Source organism: Chrysoperla carnea, chromosome 1 (genome assembly GCF_905475395.1).
Source record: "Chrysoperla carnea chromosome 1, inChrCarn1.1, whole genome shotgun sequence".
NCBI lineage: Eukaryota > Metazoa > Arthropoda > Insecta > Neuroptera > Chrysopidae > Chrysoperla > Chrysoperla carnea.
Genome location: NC_058337.1, coordinates 98,453,892 through 98,469,901, shown reverse-complemented (window position 1 = coordinate 98,469,901; position 16,010 = coordinate 98,453,892). Strand labels below are relative to the sequence as shown.

The 16,010-nt window shown below is 28.4% G+C and overlaps 3 protein-coding genes across 3 annotated transcripts; 1 reads left to right on the top strand and 2 right to left on the bottom strand.

Moving 5' to 3' along the window:
• Nucleotides 1-6,882: 6,882 nt before the first annotated feature.
• LOC123302659 (EGF domain-specific O-linked N-acetylglucosamine transferase) lies at nucleotides 6,883-9,811 on the top strand. Its single transcript, XM_044885705.1, has 6 exons — nucleotides 6,883-7,331; nucleotides 7,392-7,728; nucleotides 8,042-8,325; nucleotides 8,402-8,751; nucleotides 8,987-9,089; nucleotides 9,148-9,811. The coding sequence occupies exons 1-6, from the start codon at nucleotides 6,972-6,974 to the stop codon at nucleotides 9,310-9,312; spliced, it is 1,599 nt and encodes a 532-aa protein (XP_044741640.1). The 5' UTR covers nucleotides 6,883-6,971; the 3' UTR covers nucleotides 9,313-9,811.
• Nucleotides 9,812-9,932: 121 nt separating this feature from the next.
• Nucleotides 9,933-11,566, bottom strand: LOC123305642 (uncharacterized protein At4g17910-like). Its single transcript, XM_044887418.1, has one exon. The coding sequence runs from the start codon at nucleotides 11,505-11,507 to the stop codon at nucleotides 10,068-10,070; it is 1,440 nt and encodes a 479-aa protein (XP_044743353.1). The 5' UTR covers nucleotides 11,508-11,566; the 3' UTR covers nucleotides 9,933-10,067.
• A 2,475-nt stretch (nucleotides 11,567-14,041) lies between these two features.
• Nucleotides 14,042-15,528, bottom strand: LOC123292593 (phosphatidylinositol-glycan biosynthesis class W protein-like). The gene is made up of 2 exons (XM_044873310.1): nucleotides 14,105-15,528; nucleotides 14,042-14,051 (listed from the first exon to the last, which is right to left on the bottom strand). The coding sequence occupies exons 1-2, from the start codon at nucleotides 15,508-15,510 to the stop codon at nucleotides 14,042-14,044; spliced, it is 1,416 nt and encodes a 471-aa protein (XP_044729245.1). The 5' UTR covers nucleotides 15,511-15,528.
• Between the last annotated feature and the right edge of the window lie 482 nt (nucleotides 15,529-16,010).

The window sequence follows — 16,010 nt, the reverse complement described above, 5'->3', positions numbered from 1 at the left end:
GCGTCGCATTTGTTTATTTACAGGTAGATCTTTAATCAAGATGCATTAGACTCTTCATAAACATTTTTCTCTTTAGTTTGTATATTTATTTGAACCATTCTCCTTTAATTTAAATAGCCTATACAACATCCAAGAAATCATAAATGTTGAAACTAACTGAATTGAACCCCTGCGTGTATGACTGCTATGCACTTGCCGTAATAATTCCGTAACACGTTTGACGCTAAAATTTGTATTATTAATACTCTATAAAGAATGTGTCCATCAAAACTTTCGTCTAATTTACAGAAACCGAGTAAAACACGATTGAAGAGTTGCGTGTGTTTCTAATCTTGTTTAAGTGATATTTGTTTGTTTGTATTGGATCGATACTTTACGAAAATCCATTTTAAATGTAAAGTAAAAATCCAATTTTTAAATTTTTCGAAACAATCGACGCTAATAAATAACTTTTATGAAAAATTCAAAAATTGTTTTTTATTTTACAATTTATTAGATCATTATAGGTATAGTTACAAATACGCTTTTATCAATTTTTCAATAGACGATGTTGTTTATATGCATTTATAATAAATTTCAAAAGAATATAAAATACAAAAAATTTGATAATCTTTTTTTTTAGTTTTTCTTTTCAGAAAATTGAATAAATCCACATTATATACTCCGTACGTATCTACATACTTCGTACGTGTGTACCTACGTAGTATGACTAACTTTGTACGTATTTTATTCAAACCTTGCACCTATTTACGGAATTTATACGTATTTAACACAGCCAACCTATTACGTACTTTGCCCATCCATTCTAAAATCCACTCCATTCAAAAATTACTATCGTTAAAATTATAAACATTTACAAAATACCAACCATGCACGTTTGAGTGAAAAAAAAATCGACGTTTTTGCAATCAAATTACGAGCTACATTCAAACTATACATTTGTCATAAAATCGGATACATTATGACGAGCTTTGACCTCAACCGGTATCTAATAAAAACTCGAACCGCCTATAAAACACGCAACGACTACTATCAGAATTTAATGAATAGTTTTCTACCCAAACTAGTCTCTTTTTAGAATTTAACCGGCGATTATCCATACCAGGGAATGGCCGTGTATAGTATAAACATTCTATACCCCCTCCTTTCCATACTATTTATATCTAAATATCATGTTTATCGTGATTTTTAAGGCTTTGCACACCTATATTTCAAAATTTTCATAGTAAAAATATTGAAAAATTTAAGCAAAAATCACCTGATATATTAATAATAATAAAACTTATTTTTATAAAATACTAGCTGACCCGGCGAACTTTGTTCCGCCTTAATGGCAATAAATAAGCTTTTTTTTTTTTAATTTGAAAAAATACAAAAAAAAATACATTAATCATTCATAATTATTTCTGTATTTTAGTACATAGGTTGCTCTTCATTTAAGTACCTTGTGATACACGACATTTTTTGTTTTATTATCAGGCGCAAAAACAAACAACGCAGATTGTCTTCCGACCCGTGAACATGCCACGTATAATTGACCATGGGAAAAACATGAATGTTCTAGATTTAAACCACAAACTTTTAAGGATTGGCCAATAAGTTCATCATAGATGGCACCACCGCCGAAATAAATGTTAGTTTAATATGTTTACCATAGATGGCACCACCATCGAAATTAATGTTAGTTCAATAAATTTACCATAGATGGCGCCACCATTGAAATAATGTTAGTTCAATATGTTTACTATAGATGGCACCACCACCGAAACCCAACCCAGTTATCAAGTCCCACGGGAATGCTGTCGAACGGGATAAAATATCCTATGTCCTTCTCCTGGCTCTAAACTACCTCCCTGCCAATTTTCAGCTAAATCGGTTCAGCCGCTCTTTAGTTATAAGTAGTGTAACTAACACGACTTTGTTTTATATATATAGATTGATAATCACACAGGTGCACAAATTACGCTTAAATATTATTATTATTTTGTTTATAGATACAATAATTAAATTTAATTAATATTTATCAAATAATAGTATAGTTTCATAAATATAATAGTAAAATTAATTAAATAAATAGATAAATATAAAGAAATCGATACGTTTGCAAAATAAATGTAACTATTATTCACCTGAATCAAAATCTATTGTTCTATATTTAGAAAATATACATCAAATGATAATCAAGTAGAGAAAAAATAATTTCAGACAAAAGTTATTTGTTTTTGGACAAAGAATAAAATTCTTTATAAAAATATATTATGAATATTTATTTGCAAGCTAAAAATTTAAATCCTTCTTTAATGTTACGTCAAGTTAATAAAGAAAAACAGTCACTCTTCTACACAAAGTAATAAGAGAACCTTTCTCCTCACATCCTCAGTGTTTTAGTAATAGACAAACACATACATATATATACAAACATGTATACTTGATACAATACAATATATGCATACATACTGTATTTGTTCTAAACCTATTTTGCGCCGTCACGGTTAAACAGTGACGTTTAAGAAAAAATGTTTTGAACAAAAGTTGTTTATTTTTTCATAAGGAACATTTTTTGTACTCAAACTTTTATGCTATCTCTAACGGTTCACAAGATAAATCCTACGGGCCCAAGACCCAATTAACCTATGTTGCTTATTTACGAACACAACCTCGATGGATAGACGGATATCCGGAAATGGATTCTTTAGATGATTTTATGCATACCTACACCAAAAATTTCTTAAACCCTGTATTTTCAATAATAAAAAAAATTTATTTTTATAAAATACTAGCTTGGTACCCATCCGCTTCGTTGGGCATAAAAATAAATACTGATAAAGACCACCGTGTTATAGCCTACACCTCACTGGCTCTCTTTTTATTTAATGTAAAATATGGCAGCGCACGCCGTGTAAGGATAAGGATTTTTTCGGGTCATTTTTCAACACCTTGGGTTACAATATTGGACTTTTAGTAAGGATACTTAATTTTTTGAAAATATAATATAGCCTATAGCCTTCCTCGATAAATGTACTATCCAACCTTGAAAGAATTTTTCAAATCGGACCAGCGGTTCCTAAGATTAGCTCGTTCAAACAAACAAACAAGCAAACTCTTCAGCTTTATAATTAGTATAGGTAAAGAATAATCACACAGGTGTAAAAATGACGTTGAAATATTATTATTATTTTCTTTATAGATAAAATAATTAAATACTTGATTATAATTTGATGTTTACTTTGTTTAGCTTTTACTTTGTTTTGAGTAAAATCTATATACGTCTTATTATTTTTACATGTGTTTTATTATACATACGCATGAAAATTCAATTATTTTTTTGTATAAGACATTATTAAATTTTCTAATCTACCTTTAGTTATACAGTGTGTCCCAAAAGTCCTTAGTCATCCTTCACTGCAATCTTTCTTCTAAAATAAGAATACATAGAAAAGTTGTTCGTGTCAAAGGTATACACCTCAGATTTTGCCTTGATCTTCAAGGTCAGTTTATCATCTACTCATTTTCGTTACAAGTAAGATATAGAAGATCACTTTAAATTACAATGTTGTTTCTTATGACAACACGAATACTTTTATTTTAAAACATTTTTTCCAGATATATGAATAGGTTAAAAACATCACAGTCTTTCGATTAAACAAATCATATTTAACTCTCAAGTCTCAATACTATTTTTTTTTAATTTGAGCATAGTTTGCCAACTAAGACTTAACCAGCAAATCGCAAAATAATCAACAAAAAAATCAAATTTTATTCAAAGCTTTTCCTTATAAAATAGCCTTAAAAGAAATACAAGAGCATGAACTGCATCATCTGACAGGCCTTTTCTGATTTTAGTGACAATGTTTCCCGATAACGAGAAAACAGGTTCATTCTCCATCGATGTTGGCTTAATTGTAACTACAGCTTTGTACATTTTTTCAAGAGTAGGCGTTCGTTGCCCAGTCGACTCAAATAATGGAAATTATTATTCAATTTCTAGTTATGTTAGTCTGACTAGTTTCGTAGGTAGTAGTTTCAACTGTCTGAATGACTTTTTTAGTTGAAGTTCAAATAATTCATTCTCGAGTTTCAGGTCCTCTTCATTATCTTGGCTTACGGTGTCGGAAACTGCAATTAAACTATAATTTTGCTTCGAAATAATATTTTTTCTATGTGATATATGCGTGTTTTTTTTAGTTACCAAGCGCACGGAATCGATTACTCGAGTTCTCGAATTATTGATTTTTTTCCCGTCTCGGCTTAAGATAAATTTATCGAGAATTCTCGAGCAGAAGACCTAGTGCATAAAAGTAAAATCAGTTTCTTGCATTATTTATTTACTCAACAAATAATTGAAATATATAAATATTATTATTATTATCTACCGTAAATTATCATTAATAATTTATTAATATAAGAGTCTCTTAAAGGTCTAATTTCAATCTTAATTGGTATTATATAACTTGAAAATAACACTCCAAATATTTGATAATATGAACAAGATATTTGATTTAAATGGAAGACCACCCATTAGAAGTATTAATTTAATAAATTTTTTAACTTTACTAATTAATCGTGACTTTATTTTTAGAGTTTCTTTTTTATCTGGGTACATAATTACTTCATTTTATGTTACATATTTTTTTCGATTGTTTTATATCTGTTACCGTATTATTGTAAGAATCGTTAGTTTATAGTAAATCTAATCAGATTGTAAACCGTCGATAGATTGCGAACGAACTATAAGATTTACAATCTAACGAGTTGTTTTAGTAGGATTATAAACCAACAATGTCTAACTATCAAGTACACAATTTAACGATTTTAAGCCGTTAGTTTATAACATATCGTCCAATCACTGCTTAGTACCTAGGTATATTGTTATAGTGTGTCACAGTGTTTGAGTCAATCGAGACGTAATCAAAATTAATAGTTTGATTCTATATACAGTTACGAAATATGCCGCAGATGCGAAAAATTTATTAAAATAAAAAGACCCAATTAACATATTGTTTTATCACAATCTATAGTTAGTTTACAATCTTCCTAGATTTATTATAAACTAACGATTTCTTCCTAGATTGTTTATAAACTAACGATTCTTCAATAATCCGGTGACATATCTACAACATAATCGTGTTAATAGTACCTACAGCCCATAGCAGCATACTAGCGTATCACTTACGTGCTTAATTCCGGGACTAGGCCTCCACATTCTTGAAACCTAATAGAGCTAGGTTAATCTTGATCATAAATTTGAAAAATATGGCCTAAATTTAGTAGGATTACATACTTGGTTTATCAAAATTGGATAAAATTTGGATGTGATAGAGCAAAATTAAATTTTTTTGATTTTGATGACGTCATAAACCCAACCCAACCCAACCCAACAGTTAAAAAATATATAATTTCGGTATATAAATTCGATTTTTTTGGTAACACAAGCAAATTTGATCGGATCTTATTGGAATTTTTTTGAAACCCACTAATTTTGGGTCATTATTTTCAGCTGTGATGTCAGTTTTTCGCTAGTTATCACTTATGTGCTTAATTCCGGGACCAGACCTCCACATTCTTGAAATCTAATAGAGCTACGTTATTTTTGGTCATAAATTTGAAAAATATGGCCTAAATTTAGTAGGATTACATACTTGGTTTATCCAAATTGGATAAAATTTCGATGTAATAGAGCAATATTAAATATTTTGAATTTTGATGACTTCATCAAGTTCAAAAATTCGATGTTTTTAATAACACAGGCAATTTTGATCCGATCTTATTGGAATTTTTTTTGAAACCCACTAATTTTGGGTCATTCTTTTCAGCTGTGATGTCAGTTTTTTTATGTTTACCCTTGAGGGCGCCAATTAGGCGGAAATTTTATAATATATACTATACTTGATTATCAGTTATGTATGTGTCACATGTTTGTATGTGTAATGTGATAAAGAAATCAACACTGACTATGCATGGTATTTCAACAATTAACTCAGTCAATTGTTTGTTTTCACTTGTTAAGTTTATCTTATTTATCATCTCAAAAATTAGCCACATTTCAAAATGGTACTTATAGTGCCCTCATGTGATACCTCATCTACACTACTTATAGATTAACACATAGCATTTTGATAGATTTCTGAATTACCATCATAGATCTCAAAGTGCCCTCTATGGAACAATTTTTTTTTAACATTTAAAAAAAAAAAAGGTTCGTTTCGTTGTTGACAATTATTTTATATTTGGCTCATTGGCTGTCGCTCTCAGGAACAATTATTTACCAGAAAAACTGATTATTATAAGTTTTAACATTTTTTTTGAAAACTTTCCATTTTTATGAATTATTTTTTGATACTCTAATGCTTCTGCAAAGACAAATTTATTCATTTCAAGAAAATTAATAAATAATAGAAAATTCAAATTCGCAAGGACAAATCACTTAATTAACTTTCACCTAAAAGAATCTAATAAATATCCCGTTACAGGTATATCAAAATATCAAAGAATGACCAAATTACTTATTCTTTTAAAATAAATTACTTTTGCAGCATTATGAATGGTATAAGCTTTATAGGTATGATTTTATCCCGACTTGATACCACTTTATACTAATATTTTACTCCTGGTTGTTTTTAAATCAAAAAATTAATAAATGTTTAATTTATGTAAACCTCCCACACTTCTAATAATTCTCTAATAAATAAACTTTCAAGGCAATAAATGATCTCAGAATGAATTCCGTAGAAGTTTTGCAACTTTTTTAAAATCAGTAATAAAGCAGGCCATACGTTAATAAGTTCGTTAAAACGATTATAATTTATTTAATTAAAACTTAATATTTAAATTAATTTTAATCAAATAATGTTATTAAACCATAACTAAAGTGTGATTTTAAACTTAACCTATTATATAATTATAACCTAAAATTATTCATCTAATAATGTTTATTACATAATAATCAAATACATTTTAATGACGTAATCATAATGAACATGAACAAATTTTTTATAATTTGTGTATTAATTTTTTTGAATAAATTATCAGTCGCTGACGAAAATGATTATACACAAATAAATATACCAGATGAACATTTGCCTTTATATTTTAATCAGTTCCCAAAAATAGCAGAAAAATGTGAAGAAGATCCACATTGTCCATATAAACATCATTTAAATAGTAATAAATGTTGGGGATATGAAAATAATTGTAACTTATCGACACAGTACTCAATACCCCACTGTCCAGGAGATCATCAAGGATGGGTAAAAACTAAGGAAGATCAAATCAAAACTTTTTATACACAGGGAGACTTTGGATACGTTAAACAATACGCAGATAGTATGATGGTAACTAAGACATATAAACAATTTTCTAAATATCTAAAATTTTACAATTTCATTTTACAGATTATGTGCGAACCACTTTTTCCAGACGACAGTTCATTAGAATGCAGCGAACATTTAAGTTTTTGTCGAGGGCGAAATTTAATGATTAACTTCACAAAGCTTTGGAAACGTAACGAACTTGTACGATATAAAATGGATGTACTTGGAGACGGTGATATTGGAGGGTTTTGTACATTACACAAAGAACGTCTCATGAAACAAGCTGATCATATTAGTCCCTTACAAAGTTGGGGTCCAGAGTTCAGATATTTCAAAAAATTACCAAGGAAACCAATTATTGAAGGAGATTGTGATTTAATTGTTGAAAAACCAACTTTTATCATGAAAATAGATGCCAGTATGTTATCATTTAAGCTTAATTTTTTTACAATATTATTATGGCATCAATCATACGGGAGACGGCAGAATTTTAGGACTAAAATTTTTGATCTGATTCCCTGTTGTGCTTATGTTTATTATGACTGGATTATTTTATTATTCGCAATAGGAATGAAAATCTATTGTCGAATAATAGCATATTTTGGAACCAGTAAAATAATAGATTATTTTATGATTAATTTTCTCTTTATCATCAAACAAAATATCAGAAATAATGTCAGCAAATTTTATAAACTATTCTATATTTTATCATTATAATTTTTATTTTTTAGCTTTAAATATGTACCACCATTTTTGTGATTTCTTTAATTTGTATGCATCATTACATTTGAATTCAACATATCCAGAAATGTTTTCAACGGACGTACAAATATTAATTTGGGAAACCTATAAATACGAATCATCTTTCAAAGATACTTTTAAAGCTTTCACTAAACATCCAATTTGGGATTTATACACCTTCCGTAATAAAAAAGCAAATACCGTTTGCTTTAGAAATGTTATTTTCCCATTATTACCTCGAATGATATTCGGTTTATTTTATAATACACCATTGGTAATTAAATCAGTTACATAACAACAGTTGCATACTAAAAAAAAACTAAACCCAATTTTTATGTTTTTTTTTTTAGATTTCGGGATGTGAGAAAAGTGGCTTATTCCATGCTTTCTCCAAACACATATTACATCGTTTACAGATACCATTGCAAAAACGTTCAAATTCAAAAATTCGTGTCACATTATTGTCACGTGATTCAAGATTTCGAAACATATTAAATGAAAATGAATTAATTGCTGCATTAAAGAAAAATAAAAATTATGATGTAAAACGAGTAAAATATTCAGGAACTCAAAATAAATATATTCGAGATTTTCGGCAACAATTAAATCATACTCGTAACTCAGATATTTTTATTGGAATGCATGGAGCTGGATTAACACATTTATTATTTTTACCCGATTGGGCTGTTGTTTTCGAATTGTAAGTTTTATATTTTAGATTTGTTTACTAAAGGAAAAGATTTGGCAGAAATGAAAAGTTAAATATGAAAAGATTTGGCAGAAATTGAATGCAAAACTATATCTATACAAAAAAAAGTCGGACACGTTTTACTTCATTTTTATTCTAAACTAAATAACTCCATAAATGCATATATCCTATATCCTTTAAATAAATGCTGCCTCACAAAATTTTAATTTAATTTGCTTTTATTTAGATATAATTGTGAAGATCCTAACTGTTACTTGGACTTAGCAAGATTACGAGGTATCAAGTACATAACTTGGGAAAATAAAACTGTTTTACATCAACAAGATGAAGTATGTAATAAATTTAGCGATAAAACATACGATTCTAATTTGCTTCAACTTTTTTTAGGGTCAGCATCCAGATGGTGGTCCCCATGCAAAATTCACAAACTATTCTTTTAATGTTAAAGAATTTGTGCGTCTGGTAGACAAGGCTGCCAAACATGTAAAAGAACATCCCAAATGGCAGGAATTTATTCAAAATATCAATAATACAAACCATGATGAATTATAACAATAATTTTTATTTTAGAATAAATTATAACGAATTATTAAACGAATTTACGTATTTAATAAAATTTTTACAATTTGAAAATACTAACAAAATAAATGATACTGAATTTGACTTTGGAATGTCTAAAGTAACAACAATAATACAATTTTATTAAAACGATATTAACTTTTGTTCACATTAATATACATTCTTTAACAATTGTTGATGAGCTTGTTGATGGAGAATCAAAACATATGTAAAAGTAGACAAATCGATTTAATCAACAGGTGAAAGCTTGGCAGAGAGAATGCATCACAATGAAATATTAATTATGTAAAAAAGTGTTTTAATAAATTTTCCTCAAGACGGTATAAAAATGTGAACATAAGCTTAAACAAATTGTGAATAGAATTTAAATGATATCAGAAAAATGGTTATTTTTTATAAAATGGACAATTTTGCGAGTTTTCGCTAACCACAGATCTGACCAATTGTAATATTTAAGACTAGATTTTTACAATTTTTGTACGTTATAAAATTACATGAATTAATTTTTTAAGAACATTTTCATGATTTTTGTTAATACATATTTTATAATTTTTTATAATAAATTATTAAAACATTTTCATAAGGAGTTTATTTTTCTTCCCCCAAAAGCGAGAAAAATTGTAAGGCATTTTAAGTTTTGTGCAATAACAGTATTAGAAGGATCTTTTAAAGAGGAAAAATTAAATAATAGAATTATTTCCCTGGCTACTCCCCCAAAATTTGTTTTTTTACCAAAATTTTAGTTTAATATTCTGAACATACACAGCACTCAGAGCTGCACAAATTATAAAACTATAAATAAAAAGTATCAAAATACTATTAAATGGATCAATTTTCAAAGTTTGTATAGTTAAATTGATTAAGCCTGTTAATACATTTGCTAATAGAAAGAATGTTAATCCATTGAAATTTACCGCTTCTAATATGATTGACGTTAACTCAGTTGATTTACCAATCCGAATGGAATTTTTTTCAAAATACGTCTTTAAACTGACAAATATTATCATCAAAATTAACTCAACTACTAAGAAAAATGCGTGCATTGAAACAAAAATAAAAAGAATCCAAAAGATGTACCCAGAATTAGCTAAACGCCTTGATACCCCAAAATTCTTTTCACAAAAAAAAGTCAAAATTAATGTAATCACAGAAATGATAATCAATTTATATAATAACCGAACGTTATCTTTAAAAGAAATTGTTTCTTTTAAGTTCATAAAATTGGATACTTGAATAGCCAAAAAATAGATTGCAACATAGCCTAGTGATGAAACTATTCCTTCGCGATTTGCAGTTAAAAACGTACTCCGTTTAATATCAGATAGAACCCATTCTTGTAGCCCAACTTGCAGTAAATACTCTTGAAGCAGTATCAAAAAAATAGTTGTAGGTAAAGAATATCTAGCGGGAATTAAATATAAGATAATTGTACTCAACATTTTTGTAACTGCAAGTGTAATAAAAAAATTCCAATGGACACCATATTCAGAGACATGTAGTTGATAATCTAATTCATTTGTCAACACAAATCGGACGGAACCAAGAATAAATAATGGTGTACAACTGATAAACGATTTAAATAAAACATTAAAAAATCCATTGAAATGATCTTTTAATGTGTGGGAAGCAACAACCCCGTTTGAACATACATAAAGTCCTACGCCAACATCCATTAGTCCAAAACCAAAAGTTTCAGTTTTTGCAAAGCGTCTTGGAAATATTTGAAAATCAACGGCTAGTATGCAAATAGCAGTTAAAACATTGATTGTAGATCGTGCATTTGTTATAAAATGCCGATGTTTATTTTCAAATTTGATTTTACTAAAATCAGTATGTTGAATAAATTGTAAAAAATATATTAAGATACATGTAGATATACAAAGTAAACTTAGAAAAACATATTTTATATAATCAGATAAGACCGTTAACCACAACAGATTTGGTAACACAATCACACAAAATTCTATTAAAAACTGCGACAATTTGGATATTTGTAAGTGTACTAAAGGTGTTATTATATGAATTACACTAAGGCAAATAAAAATATTTAAAAAACTTGGTACAATTAAAAAGTATGTTTCCAAAGCAGTTGTTCCATTCAAATTTTGCATATACGCTTCATGAATTTTTCGATAATTTGATGTAGTTGTATCATCAATTGATTCCATTTTTAGTTTAACAAACTTGAATTATAAAAATAATTATTACGAGACAAAAACGTATTTAAATATTTCGGTACCAAAATTTCCTATTCATTATTTATAATAGAATTGAAACACGGTCTCCAAAAAATATAACTTGCGGGATCAAATTTATAACAAGCGAAAATAACAAAATCTATTCGTGCTATGTCACTTTTTTATTTGATATTGTAAATTTTTCACTAGGTGGAGCTTTTATATTTGGAAATTATTTAAGCCGCCCACTCACGCTGGCATGTGCCTTAACAGACCCACCGGTTGCGAAAAAACTAAGAAAAACCGGAACTAAAATAACTCAGCGAAGCAACAATATAATTCCAATGCCTCTTTTAATGCTCGGCTCTTATTTAGTTTGATAACATATGAAGAGTACATGGAAATAACAACTGTGTTCATATTTCTATGTTTTTTGAGTTTGTAGTTCAGTTAGTAGAATACTAACATAAAGAAGCTTTTGCCATAACAAGTGTATTCACGAAAAAATAGGCCTATATTACAGAATCGAAAGGCTATGCTGAAGCGTTAAACGACGCGGACATTTTTGTCGCGACATGGCATTTTGCTTCTTGTTAGTTTTTCCATCTGTTTTGCAATATGCATTCCTTGCACATAAATTGCTCATAAAGGCTCATTTTCATACACACCTTCAGATTAACGTGTGCAAGTTCACCGTACCATGAATGGACGGCTTTATTGTTATCTGATTGTTATATACTGAATCGAAATTTATTGTCGTTTCATTAAGACTAATTAATAATTTTTGTTTGATTATGAATGGAATACTTAAATGTGAGTCAGATATTAAAAATATGTAAAAAACGATTAATCCCTTCGAATCAGATGCTCCTATTGTAAAATTTTTCAAATATTTGTATTTCGTATATATTCGGTACATACCCAGATAAAATTGATACTAAATATTCTTCAGCTGATCGCTTTATATTTGTTACTGCTTTAACAATAGTTAAAATATTTACTAGGACAGAGTGGCGATCGAATTGATAACTTGAAATTCCCTGACTTTTCCATATTGTTAACAAAATTTCCCTAACAGTTTTTAAGGCATCATAATTTGAAATTTTCTATTCGAAAAATACAAAAATTTCACTTTGCCTCGTATTCTGATACAAAACATTCACTAAGGTAAATTGACCTCAGGCCAAGGTTTGTCGGATTTCCTGTTTTTTGGCTCATCCTACCATTTTACCTCTTTTTTTTGATAAATCTACTGCTTTTATAGAATTTTTTTAATATTTTTAAAACAATTAAATTTTGTTTTCAATTTGTATCATTAAAATTTTTAAATTCCGCGTCTATTTCATTTCGAAGTCTGCAAAATATAAATATTGACTCAATATAGTAGGGGCAAAACAGAAGCCCCGCAGATATAATCTATCTTTTTTGAAGAAATTATCGATACAAGAGTTGCATAATGTTTGGAGATTTTGTTTCCTATTTCGGCTCTTGTATCGGATAACCATTATTATGAAGCGGTGTTTTTGTAGTTTATGAAATTTTTAATTTCAAATTCGAATCTACTTCTTTTTTACTGAACTGAACGCTTTAAGACCGAAATTATCGGACAACCCTGACTAAAACAGAATATTTTGAAGATAAAAATGATGCAGAATATGTACTACATTCCAAAATATGGATGAGAAATCAGGTCTTCAAAATTCAATTCTTTAGTCTGAACATTTTTTATCATTTTCTATAACATATACCAAAATTCGCTGACTATTCCCGACCTTTTGCAGAATTTCAAAATTTCTTGACATTTCCAGGTTTTCTAAGTCGATTGCCATCCTGTGCAAATGGACGCACAACTAAACGTGTTCTATCATCAGATACAACTTTAGAGTAACTATTCGCTTGTTTTTACATTAAAACTTTTTTTTTACGTACTTATAACGGGTACATCCAAGTCACTTCTGAAAGCTTTTTACTATATAAAATTACATGATTTTTTGTTTCACGTTCTTTTATTAATGCCAGTATGCTACCTAAAAATTTTTGATATTTAATTATTGTTTATTCAACATTGTTAACATTGATGTCAATATTGAGCAGCATGCTGGTATTAATAAAGGAATTATTTTTGACTATAAATTAATAACATATTCCTTTAAAAAGATAGTCACTCTTCCCCCAAAAATTTAAAGCGAGAGAAAATGTGAAGCACCAAAGAATTTTTGTGAAAATTTTTAAAAATCAATTCTGGTTTTCACATTCATGCGTTAACAATCTTTAGAACCATATAGTTAAAAAAAATCACAAGTTTAAAATATTAGGCAATACGTTAATTAATATACATTAACGAAAAAGAAATCCACGAAGTCTTTTAAATAGGAAAAATTAATTGTGAGATAATAAATTCAGACCAGTATACTGCCAAGTACAGCAAGGCGTCAACTGATAAGATAATAAGACGCCAAATCATGGTACCTAACCATAATATTGGATCGGATTAAGAACTTATATGTTATATAACAGACTTTTCCTTACGTAATTCTAAAAAAAAATTGTTTTTTTACCAAAACTTCAGTTTAATGTTTTGAATATACGCAGCACTCATAGCTGCACAAATTGTAAGTATATAAATACAAAGTATCAAAAAACTATTAAGTGGACCAACGGTCAAAGTTTGTATAGTTAAATTGACTAAGCCTGTTAATACATTTGCTAATAGGAAGAATGTTAATCCATTGAAATTTACCGCTTCTAATATGATGGACGTTAACTCAGTTGATTTACCAACCCGAATAGAATATTTTTCAAAATATGGCTTTAAACTTATAAATATTATCATCAAACATAACTCAACCGCCAAAAAAAATGTGAGCATTGTAACTCCAATAAATAGAATCCATAAGATATACCCAGAATTAGCTAAACGCCTTGATACCCCAAAATTCTTTTCACAAAAAAAAGTCAATATTAATGTAATAACAGAAATGATAATCAACTTATATAATAACCGAACGTTATCTTTAAAAGAAATTGTTTCTTTTAAGTTCATAAAATTGGATACTTGAATAGCCAAAAAATAGATTGCAACATAGCCTAGTGATGAAACTATTCCTTCGCGATTTGCAGTTAAAAACGTACTCCGTTTAATATCAGATAGAACCCATTCTTGTAGCCCAACTTGCAGTAAATACTCTTGAAGCAGTATCAAAAAAATAGTTGTAGGTAAAGAATATCTAGCGGGAATTAAATATAAGATAATTGTACTCAACATTTTTGTAACTGCAAGTGTAATAAAAAAATTCCAATGGACACCATATTCAGAGACATGTAGTTGATAATCTAATTCATTTGTCAACACAAATCGGACGGAACCAAGAATAAATAATGGTGTACAACTGATAAACGATTTAAATAAAACATTAAAAAATCCATTGAAATGATCTTTTAATGTGTGGGAAGCAACAACCCCGTTTGAACATACATAAAGTCCTACGCCAACATCCATTAGTCCAAAACCAAAAGTTTCAGTTTTTGCAAAGCGTCTTGGAAATATTTGAAAATCAACGGCTAGTATGCAAATAGCAGTTAAAACATTGATTGTAGATCGTGCATTTGTTATAAAATGCCGATGTTTATTTTCAAATTTGATTTTACTAAAATCAGTATGTTGAATAAATTGTAAAAAATATATTAAGATACATGTAGATATACAAAGTAAACTTAGAAAAACATATTTTATATAATCAGATAAGACCGTTAACCACAACAGATTTGGTAACACAATCACACAAAATTCTATTAAAAACTGCGACAATTTTGATATTTGTAAGTCTATTAAAGGTGTTATGATATGAATTACACTAAGGCAAATAAAAATATTTAAAAAACTTGGTACAATTAAAAAGTATGTTTCCAAAGCAGTTGTTCCATTCAAATTTTGCATATACGCTTCATGAATTTCTCGATAATTTGATGTAGTTGTATCACCAATTGATTCCATTTTTCAGTTATTTTATTGATAATAAATTTAGGTTATGTACAATTAAAAAAATTTAGTTTTGTAGCGATAATATCTTACATTTAAAAACAGAAACTCCCAGTTTATTAATTTATAACGCACTCATTATAAATCCATATCCATATTCATAGTTTGAATTCCAATTTCAAAAGTATTTCTAGTTTTTCGGTTTACTTGTTCAAACATACAACATGCGCATAACACTCTACGTGCAAATCTATTCAATCTTTTTTTAATTGTTCGATGTTGAAATTTCTCACAAGGTGGAGTTTTTATCTTTTGAAAGTCTTTATTGTTGTTATCTAATTGTAAATTGTTATCTGATTCAAAATTTATTGTCGTACGATTTTGACTAAATAAAGCACCAGGGCGTGGTGATAATTTTTGTTTCATCATGTAAGGAATATTTAAACGAGATTCGTACTTTCCTGAAATGAGTAATGAATTATGAATCTCTTCAAATTGAGTATTAGATGTTTCTA

Excerpts from the sequence above, each read along its gene's own strand:
- LOC123302659 (XM_044885705.1), top strand. The coding sequence starts at position 6,972 with ATGAACATGAACAAATTTTTTATAATTTGTGTATTAATTTTTTTGAAT. Across the intron at positions 7,729-8,041 it reads TATCATGAAAATAGATGCCA|CTTTAAATATGTACCACCAT; the intron begins GTATGTTATCAT and ends TTTATTTTTTAG. Across the intron at positions 9,090-9,147 it reads TTTTACATCAACAAGATGAA|GGTCAGCATCCAGATGGTGG; the intron begins GTATGTAATAAA and ends AACTTTTTTTAG.
- LOC123292593 (XM_044873310.1), bottom strand. The coding sequence starts at position 15,510 with ATGGAATCAATTGGTGATACAACTACATCAAATTATCGAGAAATTCAT.
- LOC123305642 (XM_044887418.1), bottom strand. The coding sequence starts at position 11,507 with ATGGAATCAATTGATGATACAACTACATCAAATTATCGAAAAATTCAT.